Here is a 17,124-nt window from a genome sequence, read left to right as displayed (position 1 = left end):
GATTTTAACTGAGCCCCAGAGATTGTGTTGAATTATCTGTGTCTAGGAAAGTGTCTTCATGTATTAAGTGCTGATTGCCACCTTTGTATGAAAAATTAACACGTGATGCTATAGTGATTATGTTGTGCATTATATCCCCAGTACTGCTTTAACTTACAACTGGAAATTTGTACCTTTTGACTATCTTCCTCCAATTCCTCCTCCCCTAGGTGTGGTTATTACTTTTTAATTGTGTGTTGAGTTTGGGGATATCTCACCATATCTTTTAATACTTAGTGCCTCAGAAGATCTAAAATCTAGCACTGACTATATTCTGTGTTGTTCTCTTGGGAAGAAGACCTGAGTTACTAGCATGGGTATCTCACTTAGATTTTACATATATGTATATAGTGTGTTGTTCATATTACTTGCTTTGATGATAACCAAAAACAACCCCCACCAAGTTTTGAGTCATTGTATCCTACAGAGAAATTCCTCTCTGTGGGCTATATGCTTCCTGTATCCTGGCTGGGTTGAAAAGCTCAATTACAAGTAGTTTCATCTTTTCTAGAGAAAAAACTTTTAGGTGAACAGACCATACCTTTTCATATATTCTCCTTGTGGAAGTGAATCAGTTGGGAAAGTATTTGGTGGCATATAAAGAAAAGTCAACTAGGGCAGATGGTCTAAAATAGGTTAATTTTTTTATCACTCAGTAGGGTGTCCAGGAGAGGCAGTCTGTGGCTGGTGTAGTAACTAAAAGACCATGCTCTTCCTTTCCTTCAGTCAGCCCATTCTTAAAATGAGATTAACATCTTCATATTTGCATATCATGGTTACAAGATGGTTGCTGCGTCATCAGCCTCAAAACTGTGTCCCAAGAAGGGAAAAGTGAAGGAAAAACAATTTCCAACTCAGTCTGATCTTTTTAATTAGGAAAACAGTGGGGGCGCCTGGGTGGCTCAGTGGGTTGGGGCCTCTGCCTTCGGCTCTGGTCATGATCCCAGGGTCCTGGGATCAAGCCCCACACCGGGCTCTCTGCTCTGCAGGGAGCCTGCTTCCTCCTCTCTCTCTCTCTCTGCTTCTCTGCCTACTTGTGATATCTGTCTGGTCTGTCAAATAAATAAATAAAATCTTTTAAAAATTTAGGAAAACAGTGGTGTTCTGGAAGCTCCACCCATAAGTCCATATATTTATCTCTTAGGCCAGAACTGTGTCATATGGCCAGCTCTAGCTGAGAAGAAACTTGAAAAATTTGGGCACAGTGCTACTCTGAATAAAAATTTGGGTTGGTTAGTAAGGAGCATTATGAGAATGGATACTTTATGGGCAACATGTAGTGTTTGCCATGGTATCCTTGCTAAAATGGTGATCATTGGATCTAAAATTTTTGTACATAGTTCTGGCCCCTTTAGAGATGGTATAAGGAAAAGAAGATCTAGACAAGGACAACTTAAATCATGGAAAGGGAAGGGGAATTGTCTGCTGTAACCTGCAAAGGGCATTGGATTTGGAGTTAGAAGTTCTAACCTTCTTATCTTATTCTTTAACTTACGGGTTGCATCCACCTCTCTTAGCCTTTTTTCCTTGATGGTAAATTGGGCAGAGTGTTAAAGAGAGAGAAATAGATATTGGGTAAGCAACTGTGAATGTTACTGGTGGTTGCATCTTGCATAGAAAAACAAGATATCGGGCGCCTGGGTGGCTCAGTGGTTAAGCCGCTGCCTTCGGCTCGGGTCATGATCTCAGGGTCCTGGGATCGAGTCCCGCATCGGGCTCTCTGCTCAGAGGGGAGCCTGCTTCCCTCTCTCTCTCTCTCTGCCTGCCTCTCCGACTACTTGTGATCTCTGTCAAATAAATAAATAAAATCTTAAAAAAAAAAAGAAAGAAAAACAAGATATCTTCATGGCATATTCTTCATGTAATCTCTTTTGAAGGGTGGTTAAATATGATTTACCAGGAGTTTCTATTTCCCAAAGGGGAGTGACATTCAACTATTTAGAGTATGTGCCTTAGGCAATATGGGGGAAGAAAGATGATATTTCCAGCAGTTTTCTCTCCCATGTACAAGAAATACACATCTACTTGGAGGAACTACTTCATGTAACTTGTTAGAACATAGACTGTAATCAGCTATCATATCTCCTATGAATCTGGTAATGATGCATTTGAAACTCTTTCTCATGTATTGTTGGTGTTCCTCAAAAATTTCATGATTTTAGTGACCTACTTATGTTTAGGGATGAAACTCTAGATGGATCAGTATCAGTAATGGGATTGTAATTCCTCAGCTCAAGGACAAATTCTAATTTTGGTGGTTTAGTCAGTCATTCACGAAATATCTACTGAGCGCCTACTATACGTCAGCCACTGTCCTAGATGTGGTCATTGTGAATAAGAGAAAGAAGGTCCTCACCTTCATAAAGCTTATATTGTACTGAAGGATACAGCAGATGTATAAACAGGTGAGCTAGATGGCCCTTCCTTTTGGATGTTCAGAAACTTGTTTCCTGGATGGTATTACTGACATATTTTTCAATTTCTCAAAAATGCAAATATCTTAACTTTACTTTTGTATTCAATTAACAGATTCAACACTTTGCCCAACACTGCTAAACACTGGGGTATGTATTTGCTTAGAGTTGTATAGAGATAAATTGGGTCCTTTACAGTCACCCTTGGGTGGAATATTACACGTATTGCTCTCTAATAATGTTTGAAAGTGGACAAGTGTGTGTATTTAGGAGACCAGCTAGAGCTGGAATTACTTGTAGGGGTGACAGTGAGAGTAAACACTAGCGAAGGTCAAGTAAAGATTGGCCCTGGGTCTTGAAGAACCAGTATGACCTGAATGGCCAGCGTGGCAGACAGTAGGTAGAAGGGAGGGAGAATATTCCAGAAGGGCAAATCCTGGAAAGAAGATCCAGTGTCAAGAACAAACAAGAGATTTCAGAGGACCAATGGGAATTCACTTAGGATGGAATGTGAGTAATAGCAGAATAAGAGATATTGCCCGGTAAGGTCAGTGTGTGGGGCCCTAGAACGGGAATTTGCCCATTATTCCCACTAAATAGTGGATCCCTCAAGATTCTTTTTTTTTTTTTTAAGATTTTATTTATTTATTTGACAGAGAGATCACAAGTAGGCAGAGAGGGAGAGAGAGAGAGAGGAGGAAGCAGGCTCCCCGCTGAGCAGAGAGCCCGACGTGGGACTCGATCCCAGGACCTTGAGATCATGACCTGAGCCGAAGGCAGCGGCTTAACCCACTGAGCCACCCAGGTGCCCCGATCCCTCAAGATTCTTAATCAGCGGCTATCCTTTAGCAGATGGAATACACTAGTGCCTCGATAAGAGCCGATTCCGACTCCTACTCAGCAGTCTCTCCAACCCTAACGCCCACCCCAACTACAGTTTTCCTTAGGGATGAGGTGGTCACCGAGTTCCGAGCCAAGGTAGTGTTTAATGGGCCCTCAGGCCCTTGGCTGGGTGGGTTTGGAGGGAAACCAGGTCCCCCGGCATCGACCTTCCTTGAGGACCCCAACGAGACTCTCCACCCGCTTCCTAGAGAAGCGGCGGAAGGATGCGCGAGACGAGAGACGAGGAGCCGCTGGTGACGCACTACCGGCCGCGCCACTGCTTTTCCGGCTTGGGGGGAGGGTAAGCCCGTGCCCTGGGCCTGCGCGCACCTGTGGGACCTTAGTCGCCACCCCGCGGGGAGCCCCCGGACCTCACGGTGAGCGGGCGGGGCCTCAGGGAGGGGAAAGGAGTGGCTCCAGGCGCCTTCGGCTGGGACGGCTGGCGGGAGGCTTCTGTAGGAAGCCTGCCCCGGCGCCGCGCTCCCTCGGAGTGCTGTCTGCGCCTGCGGCCCAGAACTCCCAGCGGCTGCCGCATAGGGCCCGGCACAGAGCTGGCCTCTAAGAAGATGGTGGCGGGAATGAACGAATGAGTGATGACTGAGTGATGGATAGATGACCAAGAGCCAGGACCCGTGTTCGGAAACGAAGTCTCGGGGCTCAGAGTTCTCGGTGTGGATACCACCTGCTCCCCCGCCATTAGTCCTGCTGCTCAGAAACTTTTTAAGGGACCGTCGTACTAGGACCCGGCAGTAGTGTAGAGCGCACTAGGTGGCGAGTCTCGAGTCTCTTGAGTTATAGAATTCCTGAGGACACAGAGGCTGTTGCTTCATTTCTAAAGCTGGACTGTCTAGTCCTGCCTTTCTTTACAAAGCTCAGTTGACAGCATGTCTGGGATAGCACGTACGGAAACGTGATTGTTTTGCAACGGAATTTTACTATGCGAAACTTGCCAAAGAGTACTCAGAGCTCGGGGGCGGGGCTACAGAATGAATGACGTTGGAGCCTGCCAAAAGGGAAGATGCGTCCAGTGTAGCAGTGGAAGAAGATAGATATGTACGTAAGAAGATTTTTGTGATAATTTAAACTTAGTGCAAAAGAGCCCTGTTCGAAGCAGTTGGGCTCATCTATTTAACCCGCACCACTATTATCTGTAGTTTTTAATGAGGATATTGAGGTACGGAGAGAATAGATGACTGTCTAAGGGGGCATGGCCACTTAGTGACCCAAGGCTGCAGAAGAGGGAGATCTAGTGCGCTGCTGCGGCCTGGATGAGTATGTACTTTTGGCCAACCCACAAACCCAAGAAGGGCTTCAGAGAAGTGCACGTTTGAGGGTGGTCTTATTGAAGGAATTGTGTTATCAAATTCGTGAAATATCCCACGTGGCTTGTCTACAATTCTTTAGCTCATTATCGAGAGGTGAGGAGGTGGCAGGGAGGAGAAAGCGTTTACAAGGTAAGAGAAGAGAGCTAGGTCCCTGTTAATCTTAACAGGATTAAACTATTAACAAGTTTCCTTTTTTGCTTTTACCCTTCACCATAATACCTATCTCTCTCCTAAACCTGGATTCGGACAGATCCTTTTATCTTCTTTTTTTTTTTTTAAAGATTTTATTTATTTATTTGACAGACAGAGATCACAAGTAGGCAGAGAAGCAGGCAGAGAGAGAGAGAGAGAGAGAGAGAGAAGCAGGCTTCCTGCGGAGCAGAGAGCCCGATGCAGGGCTCGATCCCAGGACCCTGAGATCATGACCCGAGCCGAAGGCAGCAGCCCAAACCACTGAGCCACCCAGGCGCCCCTCCTTTTATCTTCTTAAAATCACTGACAATCAGATTATTCTACACTAGGCATTGGTGGAAAAACCTTCCTCTGTGCCTTCCTCTTTGGGGAATTTATAGACTAAGAGTCAGTACACTATGGTCCACAGGCCAAATTTGGTCTGTCACCTGTTTTTGTTAAAAAAAAAAAAAAAAAAGTCTTACTAAAACGCAGCCAAGTTCATTTGTGTACGTATTGTCTAGTTGTTTTCAAACTACAAAGGCAAAGTTGAATTTTTGTGACAGAGACCATATAGCCCATGAAGCCTAAATTATTTATTTTTTAGCCCATTACAGAAAAAGTTTCCAGTTTGACACAAACTGCTAACAGCTCAGATAATCCACAGTTGAAGGAGAGGGTTGTCACCAATATGTCTTTTCTTCTCCATAGATTTTAGTATCAAACATAATAATGCCTGACCCCTGTGGAATTCCTGCCATGGGGCAGATATCTTTATAAATGCTTTACATGAATTAACTCATTAGTTAAGGAGTCAACAGAATGTTAAAGCTAAAAGGACTCATGGATACTCTCTCCACCCCAATTAGGATATTTTTAAATTTGTCAGCTTTTTGAGCCAGATAGCTAGTCATGTACATGGTCCATTCACATGGGCTATGGCAGAGCAGTTTCCTGACTCCCATTTTAGTTCACTTTAATCTTACTTGAATAAGCTCTTAATTAATTAAGATCCATGTTCATTGGATCTAGTATTTTTTGTTTTATTTGTTTTTCTGTTGTTGTTGCTGAAACTCATGAGCAAGGACTGTCATTTTTTACATGTTTATGTCCTTAATTATAAAAGTAATACATGTTGGGCGCCTGGGTGGCTCAGTGGGTTAAGCCGCTGTCTTCGGCTCAGGTCATGATCTCAGGGTCCTGGGATTGAGTCCCACATCGGGCTCTCTGCTCAGCAGGGAGCCTGCTTCCTCCTCTCTCTCTCTGCCTGCCTCTCTGCCTACTTGTGATCTCTCTCTGTCAAATAAATAAATAAAAAATCTTAAAAAAAATAAAAGTAATACATGTTTATTTTTAGGGAAAGTGAAATATATAGACAAGTATAAAGGACAAAGGAAAAAGTAACCCATTAAATGTTCTAGTCATCCATATGTTAACATTTTGGTGGATTTCTTCTGTTCTTTGTGTCTTGTATATATCCATGTATTTTTTTTTCAAAGATCTTATTTATTTGGCAGACAGAGATCACAAGTAGGCAGAGAGGCAGGCAGAGAGAGAGGAGGAACAGGCTCCCTGTGCAGCAGAGAGCCCTATGTGGGGCTTGATCCCAGACCCTGGGATCATGACATGAGCTGAAGGCAGAGGCTTTAACCCACTGAGCCTCCCAGGCACCCCAGTATATCCGTGTATTAATAATAGTTCCTGTTTATTGAATGTTTGCTTAGTGCTGATGTATGTATGCATATTTTTTATTTTAGTGTTTTATATTCTGTTTTAACATCTTGTATTTTCTCATCGATATTCTTTGAAAGCATTTTTTTTTTAAAGCTAAGGAACTCTAAGAGAAGGAAAAGGTGTAATTCTTTCATTAAAAGGATGTTTAAAGAAGCAAATCCTCCCACAAAACTACCTCTTGTGTTAAGGATGTAAAAGATCCCAAGAAATACATTCATCCTCTTGCTTCACACTGCAAGGCTGAGTGTTAATTGTGCAGCTCACCAAAATGATCTTTTTAAGGTCTGTTTTTCCAGAGTATAGCTCTTATATTAACAACCATTACATCTACATATTAAGACAGATTTTTCCAGTTAGTTAGTGAGGTCCAAGTTTTGTTTTTTTTTTTTTAAAGATTTTATTTATTTATTTGACAGACAAAGATCACAAGTAGGCAGAGAGGCAGGCAGAGAGAGAGGAGGAAGCAGGCTCCCCGTTGAGCAGAGAGCCCGATGTGGGGCTCGATCCCAGGACCCTGGGATCATGACCCTAGCTGAAGGCAGAGGTTTTAACCCACTGAGCCACCCAGGTGCCCCGAGGTCCAAGTTTTTGAGGGCTCTTAATATGTACATGAGCCATCACTGTAGCAGAGTTAAAAGGTGTGCCTTTGGGAACTTTAGATTATTAGTTTCATTCACAAACTAAGGCAGGAGCCCTGAGAATTACGTGCTTCATTTCTCTGTACATTCATTGACTAGAAGGTCCTCCAGTGCCCATACACAAAAGTTTTGTGAAGATTCCAGATTCCTCCTCTCTGCTCCAGCCTCATCCCGTCCCAGAGCAGTAATCATTGAGAATCAGTCTTCCTCTGTAAGCATTGAGAACCAGACATTTTGATAGCATTGGAAATTTTGCAAACAAGACGTACAAGTCCCTTGACTTCATGATACCAGGAGACCAGGAGAGTGAGTCTCAACCAGAATTTACATCAAAACCAAGCAGGCATTTAAATAAATTTTCCAAAATCAAATTTACATAATTTTCACTTGTTCCTTTTTATTTATGATTCTGGTATTGTTAGCATTCAATATTATATTCGTTTCAGGTGTACGATATAGTGATTTCAGCAATTCTCTGCATGACTCAGTGATCATCGCAAGTGTACACTATAATTCCCCTCACCTCTTTTACCCATTCCCCCCCATCCCCTCCCCTCTGGTAACCATCAGTTCTCTGGTAACCATAAGTTCTCTGTAGTTAAGAGTCTGTTTCTTGCTTTAGCGCTCTCTCTCTCTCTCTTTTTTTGCTTGTTCCTTTTTTCTTTTCTTTTTTTTTTTTTAAGATTTTATTTATTTATTTGACAGAGAGAAATCACAAGTAGATGGAGAGGCAGGCAGAGAGAGAGAGAGGGAAGCAGGCTCCCCGCCGAGCAGAGAGCCCGATGCGGGACTCGATCCCAGGACCCCGAGATCATGACCTGAGCCGAAGGCAGCGGCTCAACCCACTGAGCCACCCAGGCGCCCTGTTCCTTTTTTCTTAATCCCACATTGATTTCTTAAATCCCACATCTGAGTGAAATCATATGGTGTTTGTCTTTCCCTGACTTACTTCACTTAACATTATACTTTCTAGCTCCATCCATGTTTTACAAATGGCAAGGTTTCATTCATTTTTATGGCTGAATAATATTTCATTGTGTGTGTATATCACATCTACTTTATCCATTCATCTGTTGATGGACACAGGCTGTTTCCACAATTTGGTTATTGTAAATAATGCCGTAGTAAACGGGTGCATGTATCCCTTTGAATTAGTATTTTTGTGTTTTTTGGGTAAATACACAGTAATGTGATTATCGGGTGGTAAGGTAGTTCTATTCTTAACATTTTGAGGAACCTCCACACTGTTTCTACAGTGACTGCATCAGTTGGCATTCCCATCAACAGTGCATAAGTGTTCCTTTTCCTCCACATAGTCTTCAACATTTGTGTCTTGTGTTTTTGATTTTTGATTTTGTATTCTCCTGCTTTAACATACTGTATTTTCTAATGAATATTTTTTGAAAGCATGATTTTTAATAGTTACAAAAGCTATCATATTGCTGTGCTATCAATATTTATTTGCTTATTTTACAATTATAGTAACAGTGTGATCTTTGTACATACATTTCTGTGTTCATCTCTGATCATATTTTTTCACTTAAAAAAAAAATCTGATTACAGAAGCTGTTTATTCCTACAGGAAAACTTTGAAACATTACACAAAGATAGGCCCTAACATAAAAGTTTGCCATAATCCTTTTCTTCAGAGATGGTCATGGTCAACTATTTGATACATATTCTTGAGATTAGAGTTAGTTTTTAAAAAAGAAAGCATAAAAAAAAGAAAGCATGCTTTAACAAACATATATATGATGTACTTGAAGTCCTTCATTTTCTTTTCATTTACATAGAGATAAGTATTTTTCCAAATGATCACCTATTTTCATTTTTAGTTATCTTAATGCCTGTATAATTTCCACCAAGAGGAAGTACCATAATTTCCTAAGCCTCAGTGTCCACTGGTAGGAAGATTGTGTTTTCCAGCAACATGCAGGGTAATTTTTTTACAGGTAACAAAGGAGTTCAGCTTTTTTCTTCTGTGGGAAATGACTTTTTCTTTTCTTTTTTTTTTAAGTAGGCTCCACAGTCAGCATGGAGCCCAGTCTGCGGTTTGTACTCAGGGCCTTGAGATCAAGATTCAAGCTGAGATCAAATGTCAGACACTTAACTGACTGAGCCACCCAGATACCCTGGGAAGTTGCTTCTTTATGAAAAAGTTCTAATAATAGAATTACTAGATCAAAGAATATAGGCATTTTATAGGCATCATGATGATTTTGAGAATCTTCTGAGATACATCTAGGTGTTGTATATACTTAGTATTCTTTTCTGAGTTCCTATACTTACAAAATGATGATCCCAGGATTCCAACTACAACTCAACCTACAATTTTAAAGCCTGATGTATATTGCCAAATTATCTCTAGAAGGATGGTACTAGTTTACATTCCCACTGCTTGTGTATGAGAAGCTCTCTTTCCCCATACCTTTGTCAGTGTTGACTTTTAACACTTAAAAGAAAATTTCTAATTTGATATAAAAATAGATTCTTTATTCTTTTGGTTTCCATTTCTTTGATTACCACCAAGATGGAACTTTGTTTTTATGTTTATTGGCCTTTTGTAATTTTGCTGTATACATTGTATGTCTCATTCTTTTATGAGTTTTTCTTTTTTCCTTACTCTTCATTTTATTTTTCAAAGATTTTATTTATTTATTTATTTGAGAGACAGAGTGAGTGAGTACACAAGCAGGTGGAGCAGCAGGCAGAGTAAGAGGGAGAAGCAGACTCCCCACTGAGCAGGGAGCCTGACGTGGGGTTCCATCCCAGGACTCTGGCATCACGACCTGAGCCAAAGGCAGACAGTTAACTGATTAAGCCACCCAGGTTCCCCTTTCCTAAGCCACCCAGGTGCCCCTTTCCTTACTCTTTAATAAGAAGTCTTTTATCCATTAGGTGCATCTACTTACTCCTTGATGTATAAATCAAAAATACTTTTCCTAGATTGTATGTCATTTAATTTTATTTGTATTTTGGATAGAGAGATTGTTGTCTTTCTGTGACCAGATTTATCCAGTTTTGTCCTTTGTGGTTTGTGTTTTTTTATATGTTGCTTAGAAAAGCCTATCCTATCCCTAAAGTCAATTATTTCTTAGTATTTTATTTTGTGATTTCATTTTTTATATTTAAACCTTTAACTAGTTTAGATTTATTTTGGTATGTGGTATGAGGTAGGACTCTCACTAAGTGTTTTTTCCAGGTAGTTAAGCAACAGTTCCAACATAATTTATAAATACTTAATATTTTATGACTAGGGATGCCAATTTTATCACATATTAAATTCTTTTATTTCTCTCAGGGGATTAGGAATCTCTAAAATCAAAAGCCAGAATTAAATTTCCTTTTAATATATAAAGTTGTTGTTGAGGTTTTCCTAGCCACACTCCTTTGATGTTTTTATCTGTTCCCTCCAGAATGGTAGTTACTCTCTTCATGACACTTCTGTCTTCTATTCCAGTTGTGTATGCCTACTTTCTCTTTGGATATTTGAAAACTAAATGTATCTTCTTTCTCTCTCAACCAGTGTTCCCATTCTCTAAAGGTTGCTGTCATCACTCAAGCCCCAAACCAGCAAATTATCTTGACTTCTCCCATTCCCTCACACCTCTACCCAATATTCATCCAATCCTGTGGATTCTGTCTCTTAGTTGGTCCAGTCTACTTACTGCACTGCTGAAACAACCTCCCAGCGAGGCCTTCTAGCCTTCACCTTGCCTCCCCACCTTCCACTGTTCATACAGTTTCCCTCTTTGCTATGGGCAGAAGGATGTGTTTTTTTGTTAACAGCAGATGTGCTCATGTCTCTTTTTCTCCCAAACCTTTTCATATTCCTTTTGTGGCTTTCTACTCACTTAAAATAGTTCACAGGTTGTATTTGATCTGGCTTTTGCTTGCTTCAGTCTCCATGTCTTATTTTTGGTGCTTAATACTTTGTCTAACTGGATCTTTTTCATTTTTCCAAAGTACTGAGCTTGTTTTCTTTTGTATATTGTTTCATATCTCTGGTCTATTCTTTTCTATCTTCACCTGTTTCCTATTTACCTTTTTTTCCAGGAAGGCTTTTTTGCTGAGACTACATTAGGTCCCCTTTTCTTTACATTCCCGCATCCCATATTTCCGCTTTTATAATTTCCATAATTGTAACTACACTTTAATGTCATTGTCCAACTGTAATGTAAGTTCTAGGCAGGTGGGGGCGTGTCTGACTTTGTCCGCTAACTCTGATTATACTGAAACCCTACTCTACTAAATGGTTTTCTGTAGGATTGTGTGATGGGTTCTTTTTATGCTTAGAGATGGGGGAGGGGCAAAGGGAGACAGAGGCAGAGGATTTTTTTTTTCTAAGATTTTATTTATTTATTTATTTGACAGAGATCACAAGTAGGCAGAGAGGCAGACAGAGAGAGGAATGGAAGCAGGCTCCCCGCTGAGCAGATAGCTGGATGTGGGGCTCGATCCCGGGACCCTAGGATCATGACCTGAGCCAAAGGCAGAGGCTTTAACCCACCGAGCCACCCAGGCGCCCCAGAGACAGAGGATCTTAAGCAGCCTCCACTTGGGGCTGGATGCGGGACTCCATCCCACACCCCTTAGATCATGATCTGAATTGAAATCGAGTTGGATGCTTAACCCACTCAGCCACCCGGGAGCCTCCCAGATAGGATCCTCCTAAACCTTTAAAACTGAACACAGAGGCGCAGACTTTGATGAGAAGCTGTACCAGCCTTATTACGTATGTACTTCAGCAGACTCATGCCATTCTAACTGCCTTCTGAGCTGTTAATTTTGGTAAAATCATCTTTCTGTCTTCCTTTTTCCTTGAAATAATGCTGCTGATTCTGCTTCTCAATTCAGGGTTATATGGAGAGACATTTTTGGATGAACAGTTGTGATTTCACATTCCAAACTTCAGAAACTCTGTACTATTTTTTGTAACTTTCTTGTAAGTCAAAAATTACTTCACAGTATAAGTGTTTTTTGTTTTGTTTTGTTTTTTAAGGAGGTTCCACACCTAGCATGGAGCCCAATGTGGGGCTTGAACTCATGACCCTGAGATCAAGACCTGAGCTGAGATCAGGATTCGGATGCTTAACTGCCTGAGCCATCCGGGCACCTCCTTTTTCTTTTTTAAACTGCAGCCTACACTTTTAATGTTGAGCTGTGCTTAAAGAAAAATTGTTTAGTTGATCTGACATCTAGAAGAATGGGCAGTCAGTGTATCTCTAAGTTGTACAAATAGAGTGCCCTAACTACTGTCCAGCTCCTTGGCAGATAGTGAAGATGGGTGGACCAAACTTACTGCATTAGCCTTGCTATGAGTCCACTTCCCCATGCAGCTTTTTTTTTTTTTTTTTTAAGATTTTATTTATTTGAGAGAGAGAGAGAGTAAAAATGGGAGGGGCAGAGGGAGAGAGAGACGCAGATTCCATGCTTAGCAGGGAGCCTGATGCAGGGCTTGATCCCAGGACCCAAGGACCATGACCTGAGCCAAAACCAAGAGGCGGATGCTTAACCAACTGAGCCACCCATATATCCCTACCAATGCAACTTTTGATTATATTCATTGGCCTTTCATATTGATTGTTGTATAAAGACATGAATACTTCTATCTACTTGATAGGTAGCTTTATCTTTATAAATAGCATTCTGATTTATCCATCCAGCACTTGAGTGTTTGCTGATGTATCACTCTGGCTATCACTTTTTACACAGCTGACAAATGGAATTTGTGAAGGTAGAAGGCTGGAAACCAACCGTGCGGTCACACTGCTATCTGAACAGATTTTGTGTGAATTATTAGATAGTATCCCTAGGCAACAATTCTTTGTCCTTTTCCTGTTTACTGGGACAGTGATATCCCCTTCCCCACCTTTTTTCCCCCCTATGAGCAGGGCTCCCAGTTTTCCAACTCTGAAGTGTTTTCCAGTCAAAACAAAGAGAAGGTTTGTGGATGTTGAATATGCAAGGAGCTGAAGAGAGAGCGGTTGGAAGAGAGGTTTGTCCAGGTGAGTGAGTAAGGAAAAACCAGTGGGAGAAATAGCAGGGCTTTGGAAATTTTATAAGAGAAACTGATTGAAACTCAGGAAATAGAATTATCCTCCTTTTAGGGATGTTGGAGGGCATATGTGGATGAGCATCTCTGGGGGCCAACTTTTCCCAATATTCATTTTGTCTCCTTTCCAAAATTTGCTTTTACATTCATTCTCCCACTGTCCACTCTGAATACAAACAACCCATGTTTCTTCTTTTGACCTAATCCTAGCTTTCTGCTGTTTGTTATTTTCCCTTTGTATTGTCTCTGGTTCTGTGGCTTCCTAAATGTCTGTAAGTGCCCATTCCATGGGGTTTCTTATTAATGGAGAACTCCACCCTGATACAGATCTCTTCTACCACTTGTAATTGAGTTATGTGCTCTGCTTACTTTTATTGGGCCTTGTTTATATGCCAGTATTGACATATGTTAGAGTTAGGCCCCTGCAACCTCAGGGGCTTCCATTCTGTCCTATTTAAGAAATACCCACTCTGATGTTTTCTTTCAGGTTTGATGGAAAAATCTGTTCAAGAGGAGGATGTCTCTGAAATTGATTCATCAGGGAGAGTAGCAAAGAGATTACCAGAGGATGCAAACCAGGATTCTGTATTTGAAAAAAAATACACATGCGAAAGCATGAAGGAAAGCACTTCTGGAGAGGTTCCCAGACCATGCCTTTTCCAGGAAGGAGGTTTTGGGGAAATAACTTTCATCCACAAGGAAGCATCTCCTGAAACAATTAGCCAAGAATATGATTTTGAGAGAAGCTTGCTCTTGACCTCCAGCTTTGTTACACATCTCAGGGTTTCTACAGAAGAGAGCCTACATCAGTGGGAGACAAGTAGTATACACACTGATGAGATTTCAGACCAAAGTAAATGCCCAGCTCTCTCTACTCAGAAAAAGTCTTGGGAATGTAATGAATGTGGAAAAACTTTTACTCAGAGCTCATCCCTTACCCAACATCAGAGGACTCATACTGGAGAGAGACCCTATGCATGTGAGGAATGTGGGAAAGCCTTTAGTCGCAGTTCCTTCCTCGTTCAGCATCAAAGAATTCACACCGGAGTAAAACCATATGGGTGTGAGCAGTGTGGGAAAACATTTCGATGTCGATCATTTCTTACTCAGCATCAGAGAATCCATACTGGGGAGAAACCTTATAAATGTAACGAATGTGGGAATTCCTTCCGCAATCATTCACATCTCACTGAACATCAGAGAATTCACACTGGAGAGAAACCGTACAAATGTAATAGATGTGGGAAGGCATTCAATCAGAACACACACCTCATTCATCATCAGAGGATTCACACTGGTGAGAAACCTTATTTATGCAATGAATGTGGCTCTTCTTTTCGCAAACATTCAAATCTCACACAACATCAGAGAATTCACACTGGGGAAAAACCCCATAAATGTGATGAATGTGGGAAAACTTTCCAAACAAAGGCAAACCTCTCTCAGCATCAGAGAATTCATACTGGAGAGAAACCTTATAAATGTAAGGAGTGTGGCAAAGCCTTTTGTCAGAGCCCATCCCTTATCAAACACCAGAGAATTCATACTGGAGAAAAACCCTATAAATGTAAGGAATGTGGCAAAGCTTTTACTCAGAGTACCCCACTCACTAAGCATCAGAGAATTCATACAGGAGAGAGACCCTACAAATGCAGTGAATGTGGTAAGGCCTTCATTCAGAGCATTTGCCTTATTCGGCATCAGAGAAGTCACACTGGAGAAAAACCCTATAAATGCAATGAATGTGGGAAGGGCTTTAATCAGAATACCTGCCTCACTCAGCATATGAGAATTCATACTGGAGAGAAACCCTATAAATGTAAAGAATGTGGGAAGGCCTTTGCCCATAGTTCATCTCTTACTGAACATCACAGAACTCACACTGGTGAGAAGCTCTATAAATGTAGTGAATGTGAGAAAACTTTCCGCAAGTATGCACACCTTAGTGAACATTACAGGATTCATACTGGTGAGAAGCCTTACGAATGCATTGAATGTGGAAAATTCTTCAGACATAGTTCAGTCCTTTTCAGACACCAGAAACTTCACAATGGTGAATAACCCTGGCATTCAGGTTGTGATAGCTTCTCTAGAAAGAATCGCTGGGAATCTGGCTGGGGGCAATGGGGCAGGCAGAGTTCCTGGAGGGAAGGATGAAGGAACACCGACTGTTACACTCGGAAGAGTATTTCCACTTATGGAGGCAGAGCCTACTCCAGCTGGGCATCTGGGAATATAGGGTAGAAAGGAAGTTCTTGCTTTTTGGATAAATCCTGGCTACCTACTACTCCTCCTTCCCCTTGTGACTCTCATTACTTTAGGGGCCATTTGTTAAGTTAGCACCTGTGTTTCCCTTACTGCATTCCTGCCTCACCTTCCCAACTTGTGACCTGTGTTCTCTGACCAGTAGGCTGAGGTGCTTTTCCAAATATTTAGTGTGCATGTGGAAGCAATTCAGAGGTAGTGCTAAGTAGCCTTCTGATATCTGAGAACATGCCATCTCTTAGAAGCAGTCTCATGAAAGGGCATTGGAAATAAGGGAAAATGAAGAATCCTTACTCATTCATTCAACAAATAAGGAGATATGTGGCAAGAACTGGGCTGATGTCTACAGATAGTTCATGAAGAAGGCTTTTATCAGGGTAAGAGAGATCTTTCCTGATCCTTTCAAGCTGGAAGGCAATTTGGGGCCAAAAAGGAAGTAGGAGGTCAAGAGAAACTTAACCTTAAATGATGCCAGTTTGTGGGAAGAGAGTCAGATCTGCTCAGAGGGCCAGGAAGAGGAAGGGCCAACCTTTGTCCCAGATGAACACTTATCCATGAAGAAAATGGTTTGCGCTAGACTGCTGGTGCCGAGGCTCAGAGCAGGAAGTCTGTGTTTGAGCAGGTTACCTACATATCCCAGCCCTGGACTAAGGTGTACACCTGTCTCATAAGTTTGCCTGGGCCACTGGTTTGTAGGGTCCAGGGGAGAGAGACCCACCAGGGTTAACTATGTCCAAACAACTGTTAATTGATGTTTAGGGAGGAGAAACCATTAGTGAAGAGAGCAATCCGCTTTTTAGGTTGGATGGAGTTGAGGCTGCTGGACTAGTCTCTAAGAGAGTGTTGGTCATTGTAGCAGAGAGGGCTAGGTTTCATGTTATTATGCCATTGGAGGCTATTAAACAGATTTGTTAGATTTCAGATATTCCTGTTTTTATTGGAACTATCTTATTCTTGTATATTTACCCTTCCCTGAAGGTTAGGAGTATCTAGGGAAAGACTTTCATGGAATAAATTTGGAAAGTATTCTACCTCTTTTTCAAGTCCCTAAGTATTGAGCTAGTACAGTTTGCCACTATGATGGTGTTTTATTCTTTTAAGAAAAAGGGCATGGTTTTCCCCTATGATGGTGTTTTATTCTTTTAAGAAAAAGGGCATGGTTTTCCCCTTATTTCCTTACTCCCTTTCATGTTCTTTACTGCTACCCAAAGTTTGAGCTCTGAGAGATTAGGTGAGGATTACCTTTCACTGCTATTTGGAATAGTTTCTATGCCCTGAAACTTATATCGTTTTTAAAATAATAACTGTTAAAAAAACAAAGTCAGTTGATTCTGGAATGGTTGGTTATTTAGAACTCAGCATTAATTTTTTTTTTTCCAGAACAGCTATCTTGTAAGCAGTGGTTTGAGCTATTAATTACTATTAATAGGAACATGGCAGAAACAGCACTCTCTCCCTCTGCAGCTGTGAAGATTCTATTCCCATAACCGGCCACAGGGCAGTTCATAACTGAGTAAATTAATACCCTATGGACAAAGTTAACCCTGTTAGAATTTTATTTTCGTGAAAAAATTATAATACTCAAAGGAGATACTGATGTG

At 41.2% G+C, this 17,124-nt stretch overlaps 1 protein-coding gene across 4 annotated transcripts; it reads left to right on the top strand.

The window, feature by feature from the left end:
• Positions 1-3,618: 3,618 nt before the first annotated feature.
• Positions 3,619-16,444, top strand: ZNF502 (zinc finger protein 502). 4 transcript variants are annotated; one of them, XM_045080989.1, is made up of 3 exons: positions 3,619-4,388; positions 13,098-13,211; positions 13,746-16,444. In XM_045080989.1, exons 2-3 carry the CDS (start codon positions 13,157-13,159, stop codon positions 15,317-15,319), a joined length of 1,629 nt encoding a protein of 542 aa, XP_044936924.1. In that variant the 5' UTR covers positions 3,619-4,388; positions 13,098-13,156; the 3' UTR covers positions 15,320-16,444. The 4 variants fall into 4 exon arrangements, with proteins under 4 accessions (XP_044936924.1, XP_012916162.1, XP_012916164.1 ...); XM_013060708.2 differs by having other exon boundaries at positions 3,621-3,712; XM_013060710.2 differs by lacking the exon at positions 13,098-13,211 and having other exon boundaries at positions 3,621-3,712.
• Positions 16,445-17,124: the final 680 nt, after the last annotated feature.

This window comes from Mustela putorius, unplaced genomic scaffold (assembly GCF_011764305.1).
Source record: "Mustela putorius furo isolate JIRA1106 unplaced genomic scaffold, ASM1176430v1.1 tig00000095_pilon_pilon_pilon, whole genome shotgun sequence".
NCBI classification, from domain to species: Eukaryota; Metazoa; Chordata; class Mammalia; order Carnivora; family Mustelidae; genus Mustela; species Mustela putorius.
The sequence above is the reverse complement of the archived record's forward strand: the minus strand, read 5'-3'. Positions and strand labels throughout refer to the sequence as shown.

Bases quoted from the DNA above. Each gene is read 5' to 3' on its own strand.
- ZNF502 (XM_045080989.1), top strand. From the start codon at position 13,157: ATGTTGAATATGCAAGGAGCTGAAGAGAGAGCGGTTGGAAGAGAGGTT. The intron at 13,212-13,745 runs GTGAGTGAGTAA...GTTTTCTTTCAG, and splicing joins TGGAAGAGAGGTTTGTCCAG to GTTTGATGGAAAAATCTGTT.